The 22160-nt window shown below is 48.7% G+C and overlaps 1 protein-coding gene across 1 annotated transcript; it reads left to right on the top strand.

Moving 5' to 3' along the window:
- Positions 1-252: 252 nt before the first annotated feature.
- Positions 253-19975, top strand: ATP12A (ATPase H+/K+ transporting non-gastric alpha2 subunit). The gene is made up of 22 exons (XM_068984364.1): positions 253-480; positions 3194-3253; positions 4021-4224; positions 5221-5334; positions 6259-6393; positions 6514-6631; positions 6883-7151; positions 8235-8433; positions 8565-8674; positions 9560-9694; positions 11816-12008; positions 12852-13027; positions 13686-13822; positions 16016-16166; positions 16535-16703; positions 16794-16948; positions 18037-18160; positions 18287-18432; positions 19017-19150; positions 19268-19369; positions 19764-19855; positions 19947-19975. Exons 1-22 carry the CDS (start codon positions 253-255, stop codon positions 19973-19975), a joined length of 3180 nt encoding a protein of 1059 aa, XP_068840465.1.
- The last annotated feature ends 2185 nt before the right edge of the window (positions 19976-22160 follow it).

Below are 22160 nucleotides of genomic sequence, written 5' to 3'. Positions count from 1 at the left end.
GCCCTAGTGTCCCGTGGGGACCAGGCACTGGCGAGACCCTTCCCCTCCTCGGAGGGATCTTGTCTGAGTCCGGGAAATGAACTTCTTCGCCCAGGGAGGGATCCTCTGGGGAGCCCACCCAGCCAGCCCTCCGCAGAAGGGGAGAGCAGAGAGAAGGCGCTGCAGGCTCTATTTGCAGGAGCTGTAGAGAACTCCCCGGAGGAGGGACCAGGAATGGGGGATGGGGCCCCTTCCTTGTAAGTTCCACCCACCATGAGGGCCCCTGCTTCGCCTCGGAAAACCCATCTCCCTCGAGCCAACATTGCACCTCTGCTTCTTTTTCAGAAAAGAGAAATTTACTCAGTGGAGCTCAGTGGAACCAAAGACATTGAGAAAACAGACAAGGAGGATGGCAAGGAGAAGTCCAGGGGCCTGAAAAACAAGGGTTTGGAACGCAAAAAGAACCACCAGAAAAAGGAGCTTAAAAAAGAACCTGATCTGGTCAGTTGATTTGGTCCCTGAGCAAATGGGTGCCCTTGAGCACTGTCCGCCCTGGTGACAGCTTGCCCCTATAACCCACTTCTTACAAAAGAAAATTTCAGTCTTAAGAATTTCAAAATCCCTGACATGTGTTTCCTTGTTTTAAGAAAAAAAAAAAAAAAATGGTGTGATTGTATCTGCCCAGGGGTCAGGCCCTCCGAAGATTCCTGCATTCAGGCTGTAGGCACGCCCAGGGAGGGCTCCTCTGAGGCCAGTTGCCACAGGCACTGCCCAGATCTCTCCCCTGCTGGTTCATTGAGATATTAGTAGCCTATGAAATTAAACTATCTCATCAGCCAGAACCACCCAGGAGGAAAACTGAAAGCCCCTAAACTTGCTAGGTTTCTGGGTATATTTGCCCCATGAGAAAGGATTTCAGTAGTAAGAGTTGGTGTTGGGTTCAGGCAGCCTTGGGCTCAGCTGAGGTTCCAGTTCTCTAAGGAGTAAGCTACCTAGCTACTCTGGAGCTGTTTTCTTTATGTAAAATGGGAAACAAACCATTTTCATGGGTCTGTCAGGGGGAAGGTGAGGTGAGAGTCTCTTGTAATGGCAGTGCTTTGTGGATGTGAAGCCCTGTTACTACTAAAGCTGGCCGCCCTGGGAAAGAACGTCCCCAGAACTGAAAGGTGGCTGATTACATCTCAGGAATGCCAATGGAAACCAGCCCTGAGTCTGAGATTATGCGGGTTGTTCTGCAGACTTTAGAGCTGTGGTTCTCTGAGAAGCTGGTAGTGCTGTGAGCTCTTGTGTGCCACAGAGCAGGTTGTTAAACATTCGGGAATTCAGGCAAGCCGATTGGTACTGTATTAGTAGCTTGAGATGTGACTGCTGCAAATCAGAGGTCTTTTATTTTACCTGGAGAGCTCATTAAACAACACATGCCACAAGGTGTTTGTCCATGTATGTTCTGATGACCCTGGAATTGGATCTGAATTCAAATCTGTTTCCCTGAAGTTCAATTTCCTGTTTTGAAAAATTGGAATTAAAAATGGTAACTACCTCTTAGAGTTGTTGAGAGGGTTACAGAGAAACTGGAGAAAGGCTAAGATAGTCATTCTTATTTCCTGCATGTATCTAGCAGTTAGGGATGAAGATATAACTAGTCTTACTTGAAATTACTGTTTATAACATGACTATATATCCATTCTATCATATGCTTGTTAATTACAATGAGAACCTTCCTTGAAATTTGAGCCTTTTTGGAAAATATAGAAAAAATAATTCCATGGTGTTGGCTGGAGTATTCCCTTGCTTCTTTGCTGAGAAACAGCTTTCTTTCCCCTCTTTTTCGCAACCTTCTTACAGGAATCCTGTAATTTGTGACTTCGTACTTGGGTGCCCTTGCATCCCAACCCCTCCAGAAAATTAGAACCTTGATGAGTAATGCAGTGTCCCTGGCTTCTGAAGAAACAAGCAGGTGACTCAAGCCTGAGGCACCTGGTGCTGCCCTGTGCTCTTCCAGCAGAGTTCACACCCGCACCCTCCCAACTCTCATCCCCAGAGAGTCAGGCTAGTGGGGAGGATGGTGCAGTATGGTCCCTTACAGTCTGAGATCCGTCCATGAAAGCAACGACTTTAATCATGTTAACTCTTCTCTGCCCCGAACTTGGCATACTCTGCACAGAACCATGTCTTAATCCTATGGCTCCCCAGAAATGCCATATTCAGTGGGTACTGGTACAGTGAATGGACGAGCAGGGCCAATCTGGCTAAGCACAGGACAAAACCCTAACTCTCTGTAACATGAAACATTTTTGCTTTAAGAAAAGAGACGGTTCTGGTACCAGTCATAGTATAAATTTTTGTCTCTGACAGTCAGAGTTTTAGGATCCTGACTGCTGGGTTTTTTGCCACAGAAAGAGATTTCTAGCCCTTTAGCCCAGCGATTCTGAAAGGGACAGGACAAGGCAGGACAAGGGAACTTTGCTCCCTGGGTGCCACAGCAAATGTCCTGAGATATTTATGGTTATCACTTCTCAAAGGGAGGGTGCTGGTGAGCAGAAGTCCCCACAACAGAGTTATTGACCCAAAATGTCAATAATGCTAAGGTAGAGAAGCTCTGCTTTAGCTTAATAATTCTGTGGCAGAGTTAGCAAGTGTGGCCCCACCACCACCCCCCTGGTATTTATTTGGCAGGTTTTTAATCTGAGGGCTTGTCTGATAGCGAGCTGAGCCTCAAGTGCTGAAGGAAGGAAAGGCCCATTTCTCTCTCCCACATGGCCTGCCTGGTGAGGGCTGTGTGGAGCTGTCAGGACATGTGGAATGGTTTGGCACTGTTGATCGCTCCCCGTTAATCCCGCAGTTCAGGTCTGAGTTGAGTTTCCAGATCACTGGTGTCTGGATGACAGGTGTCTAGGATCTGCATGTGCTGGAGACCAGACTGAGGTGAAATGCATTGCTTGACTCATAAAAGCTAAGGACGGCTACCATGTGGTAAATGGCAAGCTAAGTCTGAACTCTCCAGGGATGGCCAGAAAGTCTGCTGGCCAGTGAGCTCTCCTGCAGCAAGGTTCTCTTCTCTCACTGCAGGAACCCCTGGGACAAAGGTTCCTTCTTTTTACACTTCCTGGCCTCTCTCCCATCCTCAGTGTTTCTCCCAGATTTCATGGGCTTGTCAGGGTTTAGGGTTCAAGTCTTTTGGAATTATTCACTCTGTTCTTTTCATGGACTTTAGGATGACCACAAACTCAGCAAAGAGGAACTGGAGACAAAGTATGGTACAAACCTCATTACGGTAAGTCATCAGAGAACCAGTGACGGGGGAGGGGATCGGGGACCATACAAAGAGAGAGGCTGTGTGCTTGGGGCTTGTGAGTGATCTGCCAGCCCCCCACATGCCCACCTTGCAAGAGCAGGCTCATTAACCTCAAGAGTAGCAGGCCTGAGCTGCAGGCCTGGCAAGGCCCTCTGCTGGGCTATGTGTCTGATCACAGACAGTTCTTTGACTGTGACTGCAGCTGAGCCATGGTGACCCCTGGAAGGTTTGAGTGCCTCCTCACTGTCATGGTACAGGGTTGCTTTCAAACCCTGTGCCGAGTAAGTATTCAGGTCGTGTCCAGGCCTCCTCCAAGAAGGGCGGACACCTTACGCCTCCTAAAATCTCTCATCGCAGAAGTGCTGCTTCATTCTGTGAATTCAAACTCAAAGATGTGTTGTCTTAACACCAGGAAATTTGGATGTATCTGTTCTAAGTGAACAGAAATATGTGCTGTGTGACTCACTGGCCTACAGAGAGGGAAGCAAAGAGAAGCAGCGGAGCCTGGGCCCAGAGGATGCAGGGGCAAGGGAGGGACATGGCGGGAAGGTGTCAGGGCATCCACCTGTCCCACAGTTTACGAGATGTGCCGGGAGAATGGTGGAGTCCATCCAATGAGACCCCCAGATGGCACAGTGACTGAGCTGGGATATAGTCACAGCTGCCCACAGTCTGCAGAAATGTGACATCCAGCCCAAGGAGGGAGAAACGTCTAACTCCTGTCTCTTTTCCCTCTGCTTTCTCAGGGTCTTTCCAGTGCCCAGGCTGCTGAACTGCTGGTTCAGCATGGGCCCAACAGCCTCACACCCCCCAAGGAAACCCCGGAGATCATCAAGTTCCTCAAACAGATGGTGGGGGGCTTCTCCATCCTCCTATGGATAGGAGCCATCCTGTGCTGGATCGCATATGGGATTCAGTATTCCAATGATCAGGCCTCCTCCCTGGACAACGTACGGCGCTCGGGGCTCCTCCCCAGTTTGCTGGTGATGGGGATGGGCGGAGTCGGGTGGTGAGGGTCAGCACTATAACGCAAGGCCTTCCCTGGGCAGAGCATTGGGCTGGGGTCAAGGGTCTACCACTGACCAATCACTCCATAAGTCAGAGAAAATCAATAACTTCTCCAGGTATAAAATAGAAAGTATATCTGACTCTCTAGTGTCTCAGAGCAGTGTGAGCATCAGTTTTTAAGAGAGCAATACATGATTGGTTCCTATGTGGGGAAAAAAAATCGACATCCATGTGAGGTGTTTTGGGCTTTCTCTCCTCCAAACTAATTCTCTCCCTTTACCGTGGAGAATTTGTGTGTCTAATAGTAAGGTAGGACCAAACCACAAAGTTAGGGGCCACAAAGCTGGGCTTCCCTTGTGGCTCAGCTGGTAAAGAATCCGCCTGTAATGCAGGAGACCTGGGTTCGATCCCTGGGTTGGGAAGATCCTCTGGAGAAGGGAAAGGCTACCCACTCCAGTATTCTGGCCTGGAGAATTCCATGGGCTGTATAATCCATGGGGTCACAAACAGCTGGACACGACTGAGCGACTTTCACTTTCAAACCATAGAGTTAAAGCAGCCAACATGATGCTGAGAGAGAAGCCAGGTGCAAAAGGCTGTATTCTGTGTAATTCCATTGGTGTGAAATGTCCAGAACAGGCCAGTGCTGGATTCAGACAGCAGATCAGTGGCTGCCCGGGCTGGGCCGGGGCAGGAGAGTGGCTGCCGTGGGCACAAGGGGTCTTACTGGAATGATGGATTGTGGTGATTGTTATACAACTGTGTTAATTATTAATAGTCATTTAGTTATAAACTTCAAATGGGTGAATTGTGTGGCCTGCAAGTTACATCAGGACACAACTACCATCTCTCTGATTGGCCCATGGAGCACTCTGGCCCTCAGGTCGGGCTCATTCCTGATGCTGCTTCTCTGACTAATGCCTGTCCTCCTCACCCAGGTGTACCTGGGCTCCGTGCTTGCCCTGGTCGTCATTCTAACCGGGGTCTTTGCTTATTACCAAGAGGCGAAGAGCACCAACATCATGTCCAGTTTCCACAAGATGATCCCGCAGGCAAGTGTGACAGCTTCCCTGGTGTCTCCAGGCTTGAGACAAGCAAGCATCAAAAAGGGGGGGGCGTGGCTTGGAGGCCTAGGACCCCTCCCTGCTGTCTGCGGAGTCTTGGGCAACTGGCCTAATCTCTCTGAAGCCCCCGTTCCCTCCTGGGTGTGGTCAGTGAGGCAAGGTGGAGGAATATGTTCAGTCAAGAGCAAAATGGGACAGAAACATGAGCCACTGCCTGGCATCTCCTGTGGCTGCTCCTCAGCTTGGTGAACCATTCGGACAGAAGTCATTCAAGTGGTTCCAACATGAGCCAAGGGAGCCAACCTGTGATTCTTTAAACCATCAGTCTTTCCGCTCCCATTTCTGAGCCTCGCTGCATGTTGCCCCCAAATGCTGCCAGTGTGGGAGGCCTCAGATCCCTCCACCTGCAGCAACCTGGGAGGGGTCCTCTGGGGTCACCACTGTCAGCACACAGAACCACACCCTCACTGGGCTGCAGAGCTGCTGGGAGGCATGGTCTCTGGGTGGAATCTCTTGTGTTAGGAAGCAGAGACCCATCTCTCACTCCATTAAAGGCTTTATGACCTGAATGAGATCATTGATCCCTTTGGCTCAACCTCAGGACTCTTCCTGGACTTCCCAGCAGGATGATTGGTCCCCCTGTCTTGTCAGGCCCAGAGCTGTGGCTTTGCTGTACCTACCATGGCAGCATTTTCTGGGTCGAAGGCTATCTCCATGAGCTCCAACTCAAGAAAAATAGTTCTTAGGGTCTTCAGGACCTGAGTAGAACCCTTGGCTTCATTGTCTGCTGTTCTGACAGCCATGCACTTCTGTGCCTTCCTTCCTGAGCCTGTGGGGGACAAGGGGCATGCAGGAGGGCCAGCATCATTCCAGGATGGGATCTGAGGCCTGGGTCATGGTTTTCTTCTGCAGCAAGCACTTGTCATTCGAGACTCAGAGAAGAAGACAATTCCTGCTGACCAGCTAGTGGTGGGAGACATAGTGGAGATTAAAGGTGGAGACCGGGTCCCTGCGGATATCAGAATTCTCTCCACTCAGGGGTGTAAGGTCAGTGTCATGGGTGCCCTGAGGGTCATGCTCGTGGCGCTATGGTCTTTCCAGGTCTCAGTGTAACCAAAGAAGGGAACAAGTTGCCTGACCTTGAACTCTTTTCAAATCTCCTTCTAGGTGGACAACTCATCTGTCACCGGGGAGTCAGAGCCCCAGGCTCGCTGCTGTGAGTTCACACATGAAAGTCCCCTGGAGACCAAGAACATCGCCTTCTTCTCTACAACCTGTCTGGAAGGTAGGTCCGGTAGCTTGCAGAACTACATGTTCCTCTCATAGCCTTTCTCCTTTGTCAAGCTTTATGTTTCTCTCTCTCTACCATCTCTTGCTGCTAAGCTTTTCCAAGAGAAAATGTGGAATTGAGGAGTCTAGAGAGCTGGTAGTGTCATGTGCTGATTGGCCATGTGAGCCACCAAAGAGAGGAGCGTGCGAGGCCATGGTCCCTCCTCGCTGAGGACTCCTGGAATAAAATGTCTGCTCCACCTGTAGGCACAGCAACTGGCATGGTCATCAGCACGGGTGACCGCACCATCATTGGGCAGATCGCCTCATTGGCTTCAACGGTCAAGGACTTGAAGACGCCCATTGCCATCGAGATCGAGCACTTTGTTCATATCGTGGCAGGAGTGGCAGTCTCCATCGGCATCATTTTCTTCATCATCGCAGTGTCCATGAAGTATTATGTCCTGGACTCCATCATCTTCCTCATTGGCATCATTGTGGCCAATGTGCCTGAGGGTCTCCTGGCCACTGTAACTGTGAGTCTGTGCTGCTAGTGGCCATACCCTGACCCTGCTAGTGTGCCATCCTGCTCTGCCGCGGCTGAGTCTGCTCCATCAGGGCCAGTCATAGGATGTTCTGTCTCTTAGACGGACAAAGAGAACTGTCATCTGTTAGTATTTGAATGAATTGTCCTTGAAAAATTGTGTTTTCATTTTTAGAGATCTATCTGCAAATCCCATATGATACTTTGCCCCTTAAGATCTAGATAAGACAATCTTGAACCACCACTTAGAAATTTTCTAGAAGCCTGACACCTTCCCTGCATTTCCACAGTTTTTTTTTAAAAAAAAAAAAAAAAAAAAACTTTGGCAGTTTCTACAGCTGAGGGATGTAGGTATACTTTCACATCACTTCACCCTCTCAGAGGCAGTCTGAGACACAAACTCCCTGTCTGATCCTGCAGAGCAGTTCAGCACTTTCTGCTCTGCCCCCTGGTCTAACTTTGGTTCTCGCTGTGTCAGGACCTAACTCATCCTGAAACAAGGCCCCCAGGTGGGGAGGATTCATACCTCCACTCCTGGCACTGTCCTAAGCAAAGACAGACAGAAGTGTTATCGCCTGTCTCCTCTGACTCCAGCAGACAGTAATTTGACCAAGCTGGAGCCTAAAGAACCCTTTTGAGATCTGAGGGCTTCAGAGAGACCCAAGAATCTTTATTAACATTTGGAGATCTTAAAGTGAAACAAGTATTTCTTGATTCCCCAAAGCAAAAAGTAAGCCATTTGGGGCAAGCCCTTTGGCACATAGTGGCTGAAGTCTGTCTTACAACACTCTTGCTTGTGATCCACAGGCGCTCAGCAGCTAAGCCCCCTTTGTATTGACCTGGCACTTGCCCGGCTTTGCTCCCTGTGGATCCCTTAGGATCATTTTCCTCAAAGAGTAAAGAGAGAGAGAGCGCGTGCAAGCTTTATATGCCTTCTCGCCACTGGGTCTGGGGCAGTTTTACTGCATCTGTAACTATACCTGAAACTAGTCCAACTGTAACTGTTCCTACATTACTGAACCCAAGTTCAGCATGGTGCTTTTTCTCAAAGCTTCTCTCTCTCTCCTCTGTCTAGGTGACTCTGTCACTGACAGCAAAACGAATGGCCAAGAAGAACTGCCTTGTGAAGAACCTGGAGGCAGTGGAGACTCTTGGCTCCACCTCCATCATCTGCTCAGACAAGACCGGGACCCTGACCCAGAACAGGATGACGGTGGCCCATCTGTGGTTCGACCACCAGATCTTCGTGGCAGACACTAGTGAAAACCAATCGAGTAAGCCTTGGGGTGCATCCAGCCTGGCCCTGCATGGTGGGCTCAGCGCAGCTGGTCTGTGGCCATAGGTGAACAGTGCTGCTCGTTGGCACAAGCCTGGCACCCTCAGCATCCATGGTTCTTCTTTCCAGATCAAGTCTTTGACCAAAGCTCTGCGACCTGGGCCTCCCTGTCAAAGATCATAACGCTGTGTAACCGCGCTGAGTTCAGACCTGGACAGGAGAGCGTCCCTATCATGAAGGTGAAGCCCCACACACAGTCTCAGCCGCAGGCACTTTGCAGAGCAAAGTCACCTCCTCTGTTCTGATCTGGTGCTTGGTTTAATCTCTGCAACTGAGTAGCATTTGTTCTGCGAGAGCAAATCTAACCACAAGACCTGTAGGAAACTTTTTCACTGTCACTAACTTCAAGAAATCTAAAAGTTCTCAAAATATTCATTTAGGTCTTCTGAAAAGTCTCTTTCTTGAAAATGATTGTGCCTTTAAGTTACTGTCCTAAATTCTTTACCAGCTAAGAAGATACAATCAGAGTTCCAGGAAACACCCCCTGCCCCTCTCCAAGATCAAGTTCATTGCTTTTTTCCCGTGAAAACTCCCACTCTCAGGGCTCTAACTTGTCTGAACTCCCCTATCGCCAGCAGGTTGCGCCCTACAGTTAACAGTTTTAAGTGTTAGTCGTGTCTGAACCTTTTGCAACCCCCTGGACTGTAGCCCACCAGGCTCCTCTGTCCATGGGATTCTCCAGACAAAAATACTGGAGCGAGTTGCAATGCAGGACACCCAGGTTTGATCCCTGGGTTGGGAAAATCCCCTGGAGAAGGAAATGACAACCCACTCCAGTAGTCTTGCCCACGGGATTTTCCTGACCTAGGGATCAAACCTGGGTCTCCTGCATTGCAACCTGCTCCAGTATTCTTGCCGGGAGAATCCCATGGACAGAGGAGCCTGGCGGGCTACAGTCCCGAGTCAGGCACGATTAACACTAACAGTAGTAAATCTGTCACTTGTGGGATAACTGTTCTCTCCCTCTGGTACTTAGTAAGCTTAGGTTGCACATTGGTGTGTTGAAAATAACCACAGAAGAACCCAATTATGTGCTGCAACTACTTATATCTTTTGATTCACAGAAAATTGTGGTTGGAGATGCCTCAGAAACTGCTCTTTTGAAGTTCTCAGAGGTCGTGCTGGGTAACGTGATGGATATTAGAAAAAGAAACCGCAAAGTAGCTGAAATCCCTTTTAACTCAACCAACAAATTTCAGGTGACTTTCCCCTCACAACTAAATCTTTTGGTTTTTAATTATAGTTGACTGTGCTGGGTCTTTGTTGCAGTGTGCAGGCTTCTCATTACATTGACTTCTCTTGTTGTGGAGCACAGGCTCTAGGGCTCATGGGCTTTAGTAGCAACTGAATCTTTATCATCACTAGAGCAGCATTTCCACTCATAAGTATCCTTTAGTCAATATGTGTTTTGAATGACACTTGACTTTAAAAACAGTCCTCAGAGATGCAGAGCCTGGACATCTGGTAAACACAGAACAAGCAGAAGAGAGAAAAGATGAAGGTTTCGATGGGGCCTGCCATTCCCACACGTGGCCTTTCTGTATAACATGCACACAAATGCACCACTGCCTGCCCTGGTGACTTGGGCACAGGGAGGGGCAGCAGCCACACCCCCCAACATGACAGGCTGAGTGAGGGGGGCAGTGAGGAGAAGCCAGCTGCCCCATCTGTGTCAGGCATTCTCCATGCTTGGTTTCATGTAATCCTCACCATAAGCCTTGAAGGTAGGACCAGGTGAAGTCCCAACTGCAGGCAAGGAAATAGGCCTTAGAAAGTGTTGAGGTGGCCGGAGCCACCCGAGCATCTAAGTCTTCACATGTCCATCTGATGCCTGAGTCTATGCTTTATTCTACCACAACACAGAGGCCAGGTGGTCAGTTCAGGCCATTTGGGTAAACCCTGCTCTTTGTGAGGACCAGTGAGGACCCAAAGCATTGCTTTCCATGTCTGCCCTGCCAGCAGTGCACAGAAGTCTCCAAGCCTTGTTGCTCAGGGGGCGACTGGCCAGCCTTGCCTGGTTGTCTCCCCTCCCACCAGGGTAGCCAGCAGGCAGCCATGTCCACCCTCCTCAGGTCAGGCAGAGAACAAAGTGCTGCCACAGGTGGAGTTCCCCAGAGACTCCAAAGCAAGAGTGGGGTGTTGTGACTTGGTCTTTTGTTGTTGTTGTCGTTTAGTCACTCAGTTGTGTCCGACTCTTTGGATCATGCCCAGGAGGCTCCTCTCTCCATGGGATTTCACAGGCAAGAATACTGGATGGGGTTGCCATTTCCTTGTCTAGGACTTAGTCTTTGCATAACATTAAATTAAGTAAGTAGGATGACCACGTTTGTGTGCAAGTTTCTAGTGATTACGCACACATTTTGTTTGAAAGGAATTTAGGACTGGAAAATAACTGTGGAGCAAACGTCTTTGTGGATAATTAACCAGTAAAGAGTCATGGTTAGCAAAGCAGACAACTAACAAAATGTATGATGTAAAATGTAGAGGAACTCAGATCTCTGTTCGAAACATAAATGAAAATAGAATGACTAGCAATCCTAAAATAACAGTAGTAATCATGGCTATCAACTGCTGATTTCCACACTCCTCACAATTCTATTAGATAGTCAAGAATGAGGAAACAGAGGACATAGCCAGCAAGGGCCAGAGCCAGGACTTGGGCAGACCCCAGGGGTGTGCTCAGCCTAGGCGGGTGGCCTTTCAACCACAGACAAGACTCAAATCCTGCTGGGGCTCCATCTTCTTCAGGGAGAGGAAGAGCAGGTTCTTTGAGGCCTGCTGTACAGAGCACTGATGGAGAAAGTGGGCTCCCTGGAGTTGCTAGAAAGGAGTGGTTCCCACACAAGAAGCCAAGGAGCTCTGAGATGCTTTAGAGTCACCTTATATCCACACGCCTGCGCAGCACTCGGCACTGAGCAAGGTGGTTTAGGAGGAGGCCTTGGAAGGTCTCTGGAGCCTCATTCAACTCGAAGAAACTAAACAGCTCTGGCACATGAGATCTTTGAGTTGTGGCCTGAGGGATCTAGTTCCCTGATCAGGGATGGAACCCAGGCTCCGTGCATTGAGAGCTCAAAGTATTAGCCACCAGACTACCAGGAAGTCCTTCAGTCTCTGCATATTACTTGGGCATGAATTAGAAAGGACAGAACACGCCTGCGGAGAACACTCTTCCTTTACATATCACGGCGAATAGAAACAGAAACCACAGAGAAAGCGATGTTTTGCTCATGAAAAGCTCTGTCCAGTTCAGACCCTTCATAGTAGAGATGGTGTCCTTACCCGGGATGCCACACTGAGCATGCGCGATCCCTCCCCCGCAGCTCTCCATCCACGAGACCGAGGACCCAAATGACAAGCGCTTCCTCGTGGTGATGAAAGGGGCCCCCGAGCGGGTCTTGGAGAAGTGCAGCACCATCATGGTCAACGGGCAGGAGCAGCCCCTGGACAGGAGCACGGCCGAGGCCTTCCACACAGCCTACATGGAGCTGGGCGGCATAGGGGAGCGAGTGCTGGGTGAGAGAGCGGGATCCCGCTGGCAGGCACAATGAGGCAGGCTTGGGATGCAGCGGAGTAGCACTGGCGTCCACTCATATCCTAAAGGAGAATGTGGTCAGCATGCAGGGGATACTGTGTGATGGCGTAGGAGGGTGGGGGCCCTTGCAGATCAGAAGTCTTGGAAGATTTTATGGGAGGAGTTACATTTCAGTCTGGACCTTGAGTGATAGAGGTAAAGGGTTGTGGGGGGAACGTACTCCCACAGAGGGAACAGCATGAGACAAACGTGGGAATGGATGGAGGGGACCCTCTGGGCACAGCTCCCCATTCTTCATCTCTTTATGTCTCTGTCTCTACCCCCACACCACTTGTAAACTGCAACCTCCTCAGAAGTACAGGCTGTCCACTCCTGGGCTTTCTTTCTCCAGAGCATACCTAACGGGCACAGAGTAAATGACTTGGGGATGAAACATGTCTTTCCTAAAACCACATGTTACGGAACTGAAGGAACTGAACAATTATGGTAAACTCTAAAGTGTGTTAGTCACTCAGTCATGTCCGCCTCTTTGCAACCCCGTGGACTGTAGCCCACCAGGCTCCTCTGTCCATGGGATTCTGCAGGCAAGAATACTGGAGTGGGTGGCCATTCCCTCCTCCAGGCGATCTTCCCAACTCAGGAATCAAACCCAGGTCTCCCACATTGCAGGCAGATTCTTTACCATCTGAGCCACCAGATTTACTGACATCAATTCTCTTAAACTGGTAAAACACAAAGGACTGAAAGTGTATGAAAATGTTCCCTATTTTTTCATCATTTTTTAATCCTAGTTTCACCAACTCCTAAATTCATACCCATTTCAGGTTTCTGTCACCTCTACCTGCCGACAGACGAGTTTCCAGAAACGTATTCATTTGATGTAGACACGATGAACTTCCCTACATCCAACTTCTGCTTTGTGGGCCTCTTGTCAATGATTGACCCGCCTCGGTCCACGGTACCTGATGCTGTCACCAAGTGCCGGAGTGCAGGGATCAAGGTGGGACTTGCACATCCCTGACTTCACACATCTTCCACGGATGCTGAGTTCCTTTCTAGGAACGTCTGTCATAGGAGAGTCAGTATTTAGGTCTCTTCTCCTAAATGTCATAATTCCCCCTTTTTTAATTCTCTACTTTCACTGTACTAAGATTTCAGTAACCATCCTATAAAAGCATAGTCATTGTGTCTGTGGAATAAACCACAAGCACAACTGCAATGAGCAGAAAGCCGTGAAGTAACCACATGTCACCCTAGACCACGACAGACAATAAAAGGTTTTGTTACTTAATCTTGAGGTCCAGCTCCCATACTCCATTTCCCTCACGATAAGCCAAAATTTTAATTCCATTACTGTGTTAATTCCAAGGCTGAGGAGCATCATGAAGATGCTGAAGGAGACATCCGTCAGCCCACTCACAAAGTTACACCAAAGGGAAGGACTTCCTCTAGGTCCAAGGAGGAAATGTAACAAGGGTAGATCCAGTGGGATCCATGTGTCCTTCTGAGACAGGTGATTCCCTGACCTAAAGATCAAGGACTGCAAGCCACCAGTGGCCCCTTGCCATGGTGTAGTGGGCAAAACCAAGTCATCCCTGCTCGCCTGAGCAGCAGAGTCCCTCACCACCCACATGCCTGTCTCCTTGCCTGTGTTCTAGGTTATCATGGTTACAGGCGATCATCCAATCACAGCCAAAGCCATTGCCAAGAGCGTCGGTATCATTTCCGCCAACAGTGAGACGGTGGAAGACATTGCCAAACGCCTCAACCTTCCTGTGGAGCAAGTTAACAAGCAGTGAGTTCAGAACCTACATAGCAGAACTCAGGCCTTTACCACAGGCCCTACTGCCCCTAAAGAGTTGTCTGGAGCAAACCCCTTTTTGCCAAACATGATCTACTGGTTTACTCTATAATTTCTGGCTGGTTTACTCTGTAATTTCTATATCCAGTCATTACTCAAAATTTTATCGAGTACCTGATATGTGCCAACCACTGTATTGAGACCATAAAAATGACCTATATTTCAGCCCAGTGAAGTAGATCTGAAAACTTCAGTGATAAATTTAGAGTGAGGAAACTGAAGCAGAAACTTTATAGGAAATTACCTGTCATTGGTACAGTTTATAATCAGGAACACTGAGAATCCTTTGTGCTCTCTGAGCCCCTAGTCTGCATCTTGAGTATTTATTCCGTGTTTAGTATTTAGGCTTCATAATGTGTTGCTATGGAAACATACTTCTCTTTGCTTTTTACTTGGTTGTAAATAGAATGGAGGGCTTCTCTGATGTCTACTGGTAAAGAACCACCTGCCATTGTAGCAGACACAGGAAACATGGGTTCCATTCCTGGGTCTGGAAGATCCCCTGGAAGAGGAAATGGCAACCCGCTCCAGTATTCTTGCCTGAAGAATTCCATGTACAGAGGAGCCTGGCAGGCTGCAGTCCATGGGATCACAACAGAGTTGGACACAGCTTAGCAACTAAACAGCAATAAACAACAACAAACTCAGTGAAATAAGCACAGGCACAGAGGTGCTAGCAGTGGGAACCTGACTGTTGATCATTTAAATCAAAGTCTCCAAAGTCTTAGTTGGAAAATAAATGTCATTGCTTTATTATACTTTGATGCATATGGAGAGAAAAGACCCAAGAACATATCCTAGTTTACCCAAACAGTTATACCTGTTAGGAACACAGAGCTGACAGGTGATAAGTGACTGCTAGGGCAACAAATTACCAGTTAGGACACCAAGCAGGTAAACAGCCTCTGGGCACACATTTGTGTCTCCTTTGTGTAGTGCTCCTTTGTGTAGATAACATTGGTGATAATGTCCATCTGTGAAAACAGCTTCAGAAGTTGTACTTGTTTTGTTTTTTGAAATAGTAGGATTTTACTTTTTCCTACAAGTCACCACACAGGAGAGAGGGTTGGTTACTTTGTGAATGTTTTCAATTGTCCACTTTATCAACTGCAGCTTCATGATCAGGGGAAAACTTTTCGTAGCTAGGGGAGGAAGGAAAACAAGCCTTTCCTTCTTGCTTCCCGCCCCCCCTTTTTTTTTACCAGAATATAGGAAAACCTGTAGTTTGAGTCAAGTGCTAGAATTTCAATATTTAGCACCAAGAGAAAAAAAAGAGAAGCAGACCTAAAAAGAGCTCAAAACTTTAAAAAGGTAAACAAAAAAGCATGCAGTGTTTTGTGCTTAAAAACGTTTAAGCTGAGATTTGAAGGCTGAAATGTTCGCCAAGGGAAGGGAAGACTAGAGGCCCCCACCCCTGGCAAAGGTAGTAGGATCTGTGAGGGCTTGCACACAGTCGGGGGTTCAGAACTGAGAGCCAGGGACTCGGAACTGAGAGCGTGGGTGCTGTGGGGGAGTCAGAGGGGCCGCACGGCACAGGCTGCCCCTAGCCCTGCAGACTAAGTGGGGACCTGGGCTCCGCTGGATGTTCCTTTGGACAATGCTTCAGGGGACAGCATGGTCAGGTCTGCAGTCTCAGTAGTTCCTAGAACCTCACTTTTATAGGCAGCAGATAAAAGCTTTCCTCAGGAAGACCTCAGTCAACTTTTCTCCCTACATAGCTGGTTGCATAGTAGACACCGTGAGTCTGAAATAAACAAAGAGCTGTCACCCATGTGTTCAGGCAAAAGCTGGATTCTTGGATTCAAAATGTACAAATGGGCAGTTTTTTACCTCCTTTTCTTTTGAGTAAAGCTTTGCCCTGGGAAGTGCCACCTCTCACCCATTCCTGTAAAAAATGGCTGCTTGACTTGTTCCTACTGTCATGTGACACAAGGAAATGCCTGTCAGCCTTAGTTCACTGTTTTGAAAAGAGACCCACACACCCCATCATCCCACCAGATGATTCAGATGAGTCAGGACTTGAGGTTCCTGGTAAAACCAAACAGGTTCACCCCACCTCCTGCCCAGAATAGCATTTTAACCTCAGCTTCCACCTAGGGCCTCAACCAGTTCCTCCTGCCTGTCTAGGGATGCAAAGGCTGCTGTGGTGACTGGCATGGAGCTGAAGGACATGAGTCCGGAACAGCTAGATGAGCTCTTAGCCAACCACTCGGAGATTGTCTTTGCCCGGACGTCCCCCCAGCAGAAGCTGATCATCGTGGAGGGCTGTCAGAGGCAGGTGGGTGAATGTAGCATCCTGGGAACCTTCTAGGTCTGTCATCATTCTGTGGGGAGAGGCAGCACTGAGCCTTGGCCCCTCCTTAGGGCTCTGGTGAGGTCACCACCCCACATCTCCACCTGTCGGGGCTGACCCAGTCCACCCAGGAACCCTCCTGCTTGCTCCCCAGGGGCCTACCTTTACAATTTGGATTCATATGGTTTTGATCATTCAAACATCTTATTTAGAGCTTGTTCTTACTTCTGGGATTTCCCATCTTAATCTTTTTCCTCCAACCCAAAACGGGCCTTTGTTTTGGTGCAGCAGACCTCCAGGCTGCTCACTAACCCCCTCCGCCCGCCTCCCACAACCTTCTGCCATCCCTGCAGGATGCTGTGGTCGCTGTGACTGGGGATGGAGTTAATGATTCTCCAGCTCTGAAGAAGGCAGACATTGGGATCGCCATGGGGATAGCAGGTTCTGATGCAGCCAAAAATGCAGCCGACATGGTCTTGCTGGACGACAACTTCGCGTCCATCGTCACAGGGGTAGAGGAAGGTGAGTGGGGTCTTGAGTGGTCTTAGCAAGGGCTGGGGCCACCCATGAAATGAGAAGCAAGTCCTATAGGGAGAAATGTCTTCTGCCTAGGTCGCCTGATCTTTGACAACCTAAAGAAGACGATCGCATACACGCTGACCAAGAATATTGCCGAGCTGTGCCCCTTTCTCATCTACATCATTGCTGGGCTTCCCCTACCCATTGGCACCATTACTATCTTGTTCATCGACTTGGGCACAGACATAGTAAGTAGCCAGAAAGAGAACAGGGTCTGATGACTTCCCCAGGTGAGGGAAACCTCAGTGTCATTACCTTCAAGGGCAGGAGATGGATTAATCAGTGCTTCTCAGACCTCAATGTGATGGTTTCTGACAAGCTCTTAAGTGATGCTGAGTCTGCTGGTCCACCAACCACACTTCAAAGCACAGGACCAGAGAGATCTATCAAGTGTTTGAAAATTAAAACCACTTCACTCCATAAAAGAACTTTTCAACACATGAGTTCTTCACCTTTCCAAAAAAACAGGCCATTGGTCAGTTTCAGCTCAGGTGCCTCCCCCACTTTTTTTTTGAAGAGCTGTCACCAAAATAGTCCCTGTACTGCTTGGGGCCCAGTGGCCAAAGTGATAACCCACAGCCGCCCCTTGTTAAGTAAAAGAATCTGTGACCTGGAAGCCCCTCACCAAACACAGTAAGAAGCAGCCATTAATAACACTGTGAAGCCTCACGCAGACCTACAGTAATGTCACCTAAAACCTCCCCTCTGCTAGAACTAATCCCCTTAGGAAGCTTTGTGACAGTCACTCCCGTGGCTCTAGCTTACAGAGGCTTCAGGGAGCAAGCAAAACTCACAGCTCTGCAGGTCATTGCCTACCCCCCATTTCACATGACACCTGGGCAGCCTCCACGGTCCAGGGATATTGGGGTATCTCTGTGTTAGAGGGGAGCTGAAGCCCCAGAGCCTGCAGCAAGCTTGCTCTTCTTATCTCCACTGCCGTGGTTCTTCCAGGTATCACTAGGGAACTTGTTAGAAATGTGGGTTCTCCAGGGGGAGGACCTGGGAGAGAACCACTGGTCAGTGGTGGGAAGGGAAAGTGCTTTATAACTAGATCGTCTAGAGATGGCAGGACAGGGTGATGATTAGGCGATCAGACACAGGTGGATTGTCTTCTCTGCAGACAGCACACCCTGTTGTCTGCTCCCTGGATGGACCAGTTCCCTAACGCCACCACCGCTGCCACCCCCTCCCCTACATTGGGCCCCTGGCTGTGCTGCCACTCTTTCCTTCCATCTAGCATTTCAGGGTTGGGCCTCATGCTGTTCTCTCCCTCTAGATTCCCTCCATCGCCCTGGCTTACGAGAAAGCTGAAAGTGACATTATGAATAGGAAGCCTCGCCACAAGAAGAAGGACAGGCTGGTGAACGCGCCACTCGCCCTGTACTCCTACCTGCACATCGGTACGAGGAGGGGCTGCCCAGAGACCCACCTTCCCCTGTGCGGTGGGGTGGGCTGTGGGGGGAGCCCCGAGGAGAGTGAGGCAGGGCACTTCTGGGGTCAGTACAGAACCTCTCCTGTTCTTCTAGGCCTCATGCAGGCCCTGGGGGCCTTTGTCACATATTTCACCGTGTACGCGCAGCAGGGCTTTCTACCCAGCACTATCCTCAACCTGCGGGTGGAGTGGGAGAAAGACAATGTGAATGACCTGGAAGACAGCTACGGACAGGAATGGGTAAGGGCCAGGTTATTGGCGGCACCCTCCCTGGATGGCTCTAAGGGGACAGGGGAGGTGATGGTTTTCCTTGAGGGCCCTGTGGTCACAGCGGCTTGCCTCTGCCGGGCTCAGCTCATCTCTTAAGTTGGAGGTCTAGAGCTCACTTGTTTACATTAGCTTGCATTCCTGGTGGCTCAGATGGTAAAGAATCTGCTTGCAATGCAGGAGACCTGGGTTTAATCCTCGGTTTCAGAAAAGCCCCTGGAAAAGGGAACGGCAACCCACTCCAGTATTCTTGCCTGGTAAACCCCATGGGCAGAAGAGCCTGGTGGGCTACAGTCTGTGGCATCAGAAAGAGTCCGACACGATTCAATGATTAGCACACTTCAGGTGTGGAGGAGGAGCAGCTAGCAGCGCCACAGCTGGGCCAAATCCATTAAAATCCATAAATCTAATCCATAGATTTCTTTCCAAACACAGAAAGTGACCCTCTCTCAATCATGGGGAGGGGAAAGAGAGTAGAGGCTCGTAGACAGGCACCAACACCTCCCTGAGGTGTCCATCTGGGGCATCATGGTCTTCTGTTCTCTGGCCACTGACAGACAAGGTACCAGAGGAAATATCTAGAATGGACGGGCTACACAGCATTCTTTGTCAGCATCATGATTCAGCAAATAGCAGATCTGATCATCAGAAAAACCCGGAGGAATTCCATCTTCCAGCAAGGTCTCTTCAGGTACTGGTGCAGCCGTCCTGGGGGTTCAGTCTGGGCCTTTGCTGCCCAGATGACTGCATGTGGGCATGTGAGCCTGGGGCTGGGAGTTCAGAATTTGTTTGCTTTTGTGTTTTACAGAAATAAAGTCATCTGGGTGGGGATTGCCTCACAGATTATCATTGCATTAATCCTCTCCTATGGCCTTGGAAGCATCCAGGCCCTGAATTTCACGATGCTCCGGTGAGGTTCCCTGCAACTTTGGGGAGGAACTGGCCCCAGTCTGGTTGTCACAGGCTAACAAGTCTTTCCCCTCAAGTCTTTCCAAAGAGAGAAAGTGAAACTGTTCTTTTTTTCTTTCTTTTAATCAGTATGAGGCTTTGACCTGCTAGTTTTTTCAGAAGAGGATGTGGGTTTTCCACCCCTCACCATCCCATCTCTACCTTCATCCAACAGATCCCTTCTCAGGCAGACACTGTTTCTAGCGGTCACAGTCCAGTTAAATAAGAAACCATAGGGTTCTACGCTGTGTGACCCAGTGGGGTTGCTCTGTCAGTCTAGAAAGAGAAATGAATGAGGCGCTCAGCCACTTAAGGGTGGGTGTGTGGGTCTCACACCACCCCCTCTCTCCCTCCAGGCCTCAGTACTGGTTTGTGGCTGTGCCACACGCAGTTCTGATTTGGGTGTATGATGAGGTGCGGAAGCTTTTCATCAGACTCTTCCCTGGAAGTGAGTACTAATGTATGGGGGACTTGGGGGCTCTTGATCTGCTCCAGCAGACCTTCCTCTGTTTCTCACTTACTGCCTCCTCCTTCTTTAGGCTGGTGGGATAAGAACATGTATTATTAAGACACCTGCATTCCCAAGCCCCACCAGCTGCACATGGCGATGTTCTTCACCTTCTGGTGCCAGCTGGGCGACTACTGCCATGGGGATGTCGTCGGAATGTGTTCAAGAAAAGACAGAACTGTAGGAAAGACACTCACTAATATTTTGTAATTTAAAACAGAGATTTCAGTGTTTATATGTGATTTTAATTTATATATCAATGTCCTTATTTAAAAATACATGAATTTCAAGGTAATGGTGTAGGGAAGAATGGCATGTTTAAATGTCTATAGAGCTCATTCATGTTAAACAATGTCAGGTAATCCAGACGTCTGCTGGATTAAGGGTCTCCCTGACCCTTAAGCTCTAGATAGCACTGCTCACACATCCATTCCACACTCTTAAAGTCCAGCGCCCTCCGTTCCTGTGAATTCCCAGAGAATTTATTATTTCACAGTCACGTTGCTCAGAAAAGGCTAGTTCAGCTAGAGGTTTGCAAAAGGACGAGGTGATGGCAGGTTTACATCACAGCAACTTGGAAGACCTCAGTTTGACCCTGAGACATCCTTAAGAGTCCTCATCCCACCTCTCAGCTCCTCACAGTCCTTCGCTGCCCTCCCTCTTCCACGGTACCCTCCACCCACCACCAGTTCCAGAACGGAGCTCCAGGTGCTCCCCTGACCTAAGGGGGTTTTCATTTACCAGGATTGAACCTCAGTGGAGGAACCTTGTGGTTTAACACATAATATTTATTCTTCATTAGACAGTTCATAGCACTCTGCAACATGTTTTTTGTTTCATGCTGTAAGTTTGTTTATTCGTGTGTAACATATGTGACTACACCCATATTAGTATCCCAGAGAGGCCTCATTTTTAAGTAAAAGATCTTTTATAAAACCAGGCCTGAGAGTGGTGTTCTAATTAATTTGAGTTTGTCTAAAATGCAGAGCAGGGCTTCCCTGGTGGCTCAGATGGTAAAGAATCCACTTGCCAATGTAGGAGACATGGGTTTGATCCCTGGGTTGCGAAGATCCCCTGAAGAAGGAAATGACAGCCCACTCGAGTATTCTTGCCTGGAGAATCCACAGACAGAGGAGCCTGGTGGGCTACAGTCCATTGGGTCACAAAGAGTCAGATATAACTTAAGAGACTAAACAACAGTAACAAAATGCATAGCATAGGACAGGAAAAAAAATGAGATGTAATTTCAACTTTTTTTTTTTTTTTACTTCTTTGGTCCTTTTATTTTCCCAAGGAAGGTCTGAACTCTTCCCTCACAACATCCCTGCTCTGCCCCCTCTCTGATGTGTGCACACATTTAAGTCATAATTTCTTCAGAAGGTCCAGCAGCAGAGCAAGAGAGGAAGCCATTTTCATAGGCCTTCCATCATCAGCTGATACCCAGCACACACTCATTTAATAGGAATGACACTTGGTAAACTTTTTGTACTCAGTGGGCTGCCCCATCGCCTCTCCTCCATCGTTCACACAAACAAGGACGTCCTGCTGCTGATGGTGCTGAGTTGTGTCTCTAGATCAAGCAGAGGGAGTCTTGGAGCCACAATTCACTGCTATGTTCTCAGAGCCATCATTGTAACTTCATGTAAATAGATGATAATGCACTGTGTCATTGTGTGTGTGTATTTAAGTTAAAATAATGAGTCTAATCTCAAGGGTTTTGATCTCTGTGTTCAGCCACAATTATCACACGATTATCCCTGGACTACTCTGATGATGTCAGTGGTTCAGTGACCCGGAACCCTTTCCAGGCAGTGTCATGACAGCCTTCTCATTCCAGTCCTGACAGGGCAGTGATGGTTCCAAAACTTCAACTATGAACCATTTGTCCTCACTTTTCTTCCTGCCAGGCTGTCTGAGGGCCCCCTGCTGTGATGGCTGGCAGCTTGTTGTCCTGCCAGAGCCAGTGAAAGACACTGCAGATAGAGCACAAAGCCGCAAGAGGTTTATCGTGGGGTTGGATTAAGCTTGAGAGGAGTTCAGTTTGAAGTAGAAATCTCTTCACAGGAGGAACCCTGTCTGGAATAACTTTGTAAAAAATTGACACTCAAATATTTGTGAAATGAGTAAATAAAAAATTTAAAGAATCACAGAAATGAGACTGGTGTATCAACTCACTTTATTGAGTTGTAAACAGAAAAGAGGCAATAAAACCTCAGAGGGTTTTGCTTTGTGTTGTTGTTCTGGA

Source organism: Capricornis sumatraensis, chromosome 12 (genome assembly GCF_032405125.1).
Source record: "Capricornis sumatraensis isolate serow.1 chromosome 12, serow.2, whole genome shotgun sequence".
In the NCBI taxonomy this organism is placed as follows: Eukaryota; Metazoa; Chordata; class Mammalia; order Artiodactyla; family Bovidae; genus Capricornis; species Capricornis sumatraensis.
This window is presented reverse-complemented; position numbering and strand designations above follow the sequence as displayed.

Excerpts from the sequence above, each read along its gene's own strand:
- ATP12A (XM_068984364.1), top strand. The coding sequence starts at position 253 with ATGAGGGCCCCTGCTTCGCCTCGGAAAACCCATCTCCCTCGAGCCAAC. Across the intron at positions 9,695-11,815 it reads ACTCAACCAACAAATTTCAG|CTCTCCATCCACGAGACCGA; the intron begins GTGACTTTCCCC and ends CCTCCCCCGCAG. Across the intron at positions 16,167-16,534 it reads TGGAGGGCTGTCAGAGGCAG|GATGCTGTGGTCGCTGTGAC; the intron begins GTGGGTGAATGT and ends CCATCCCTGCAG.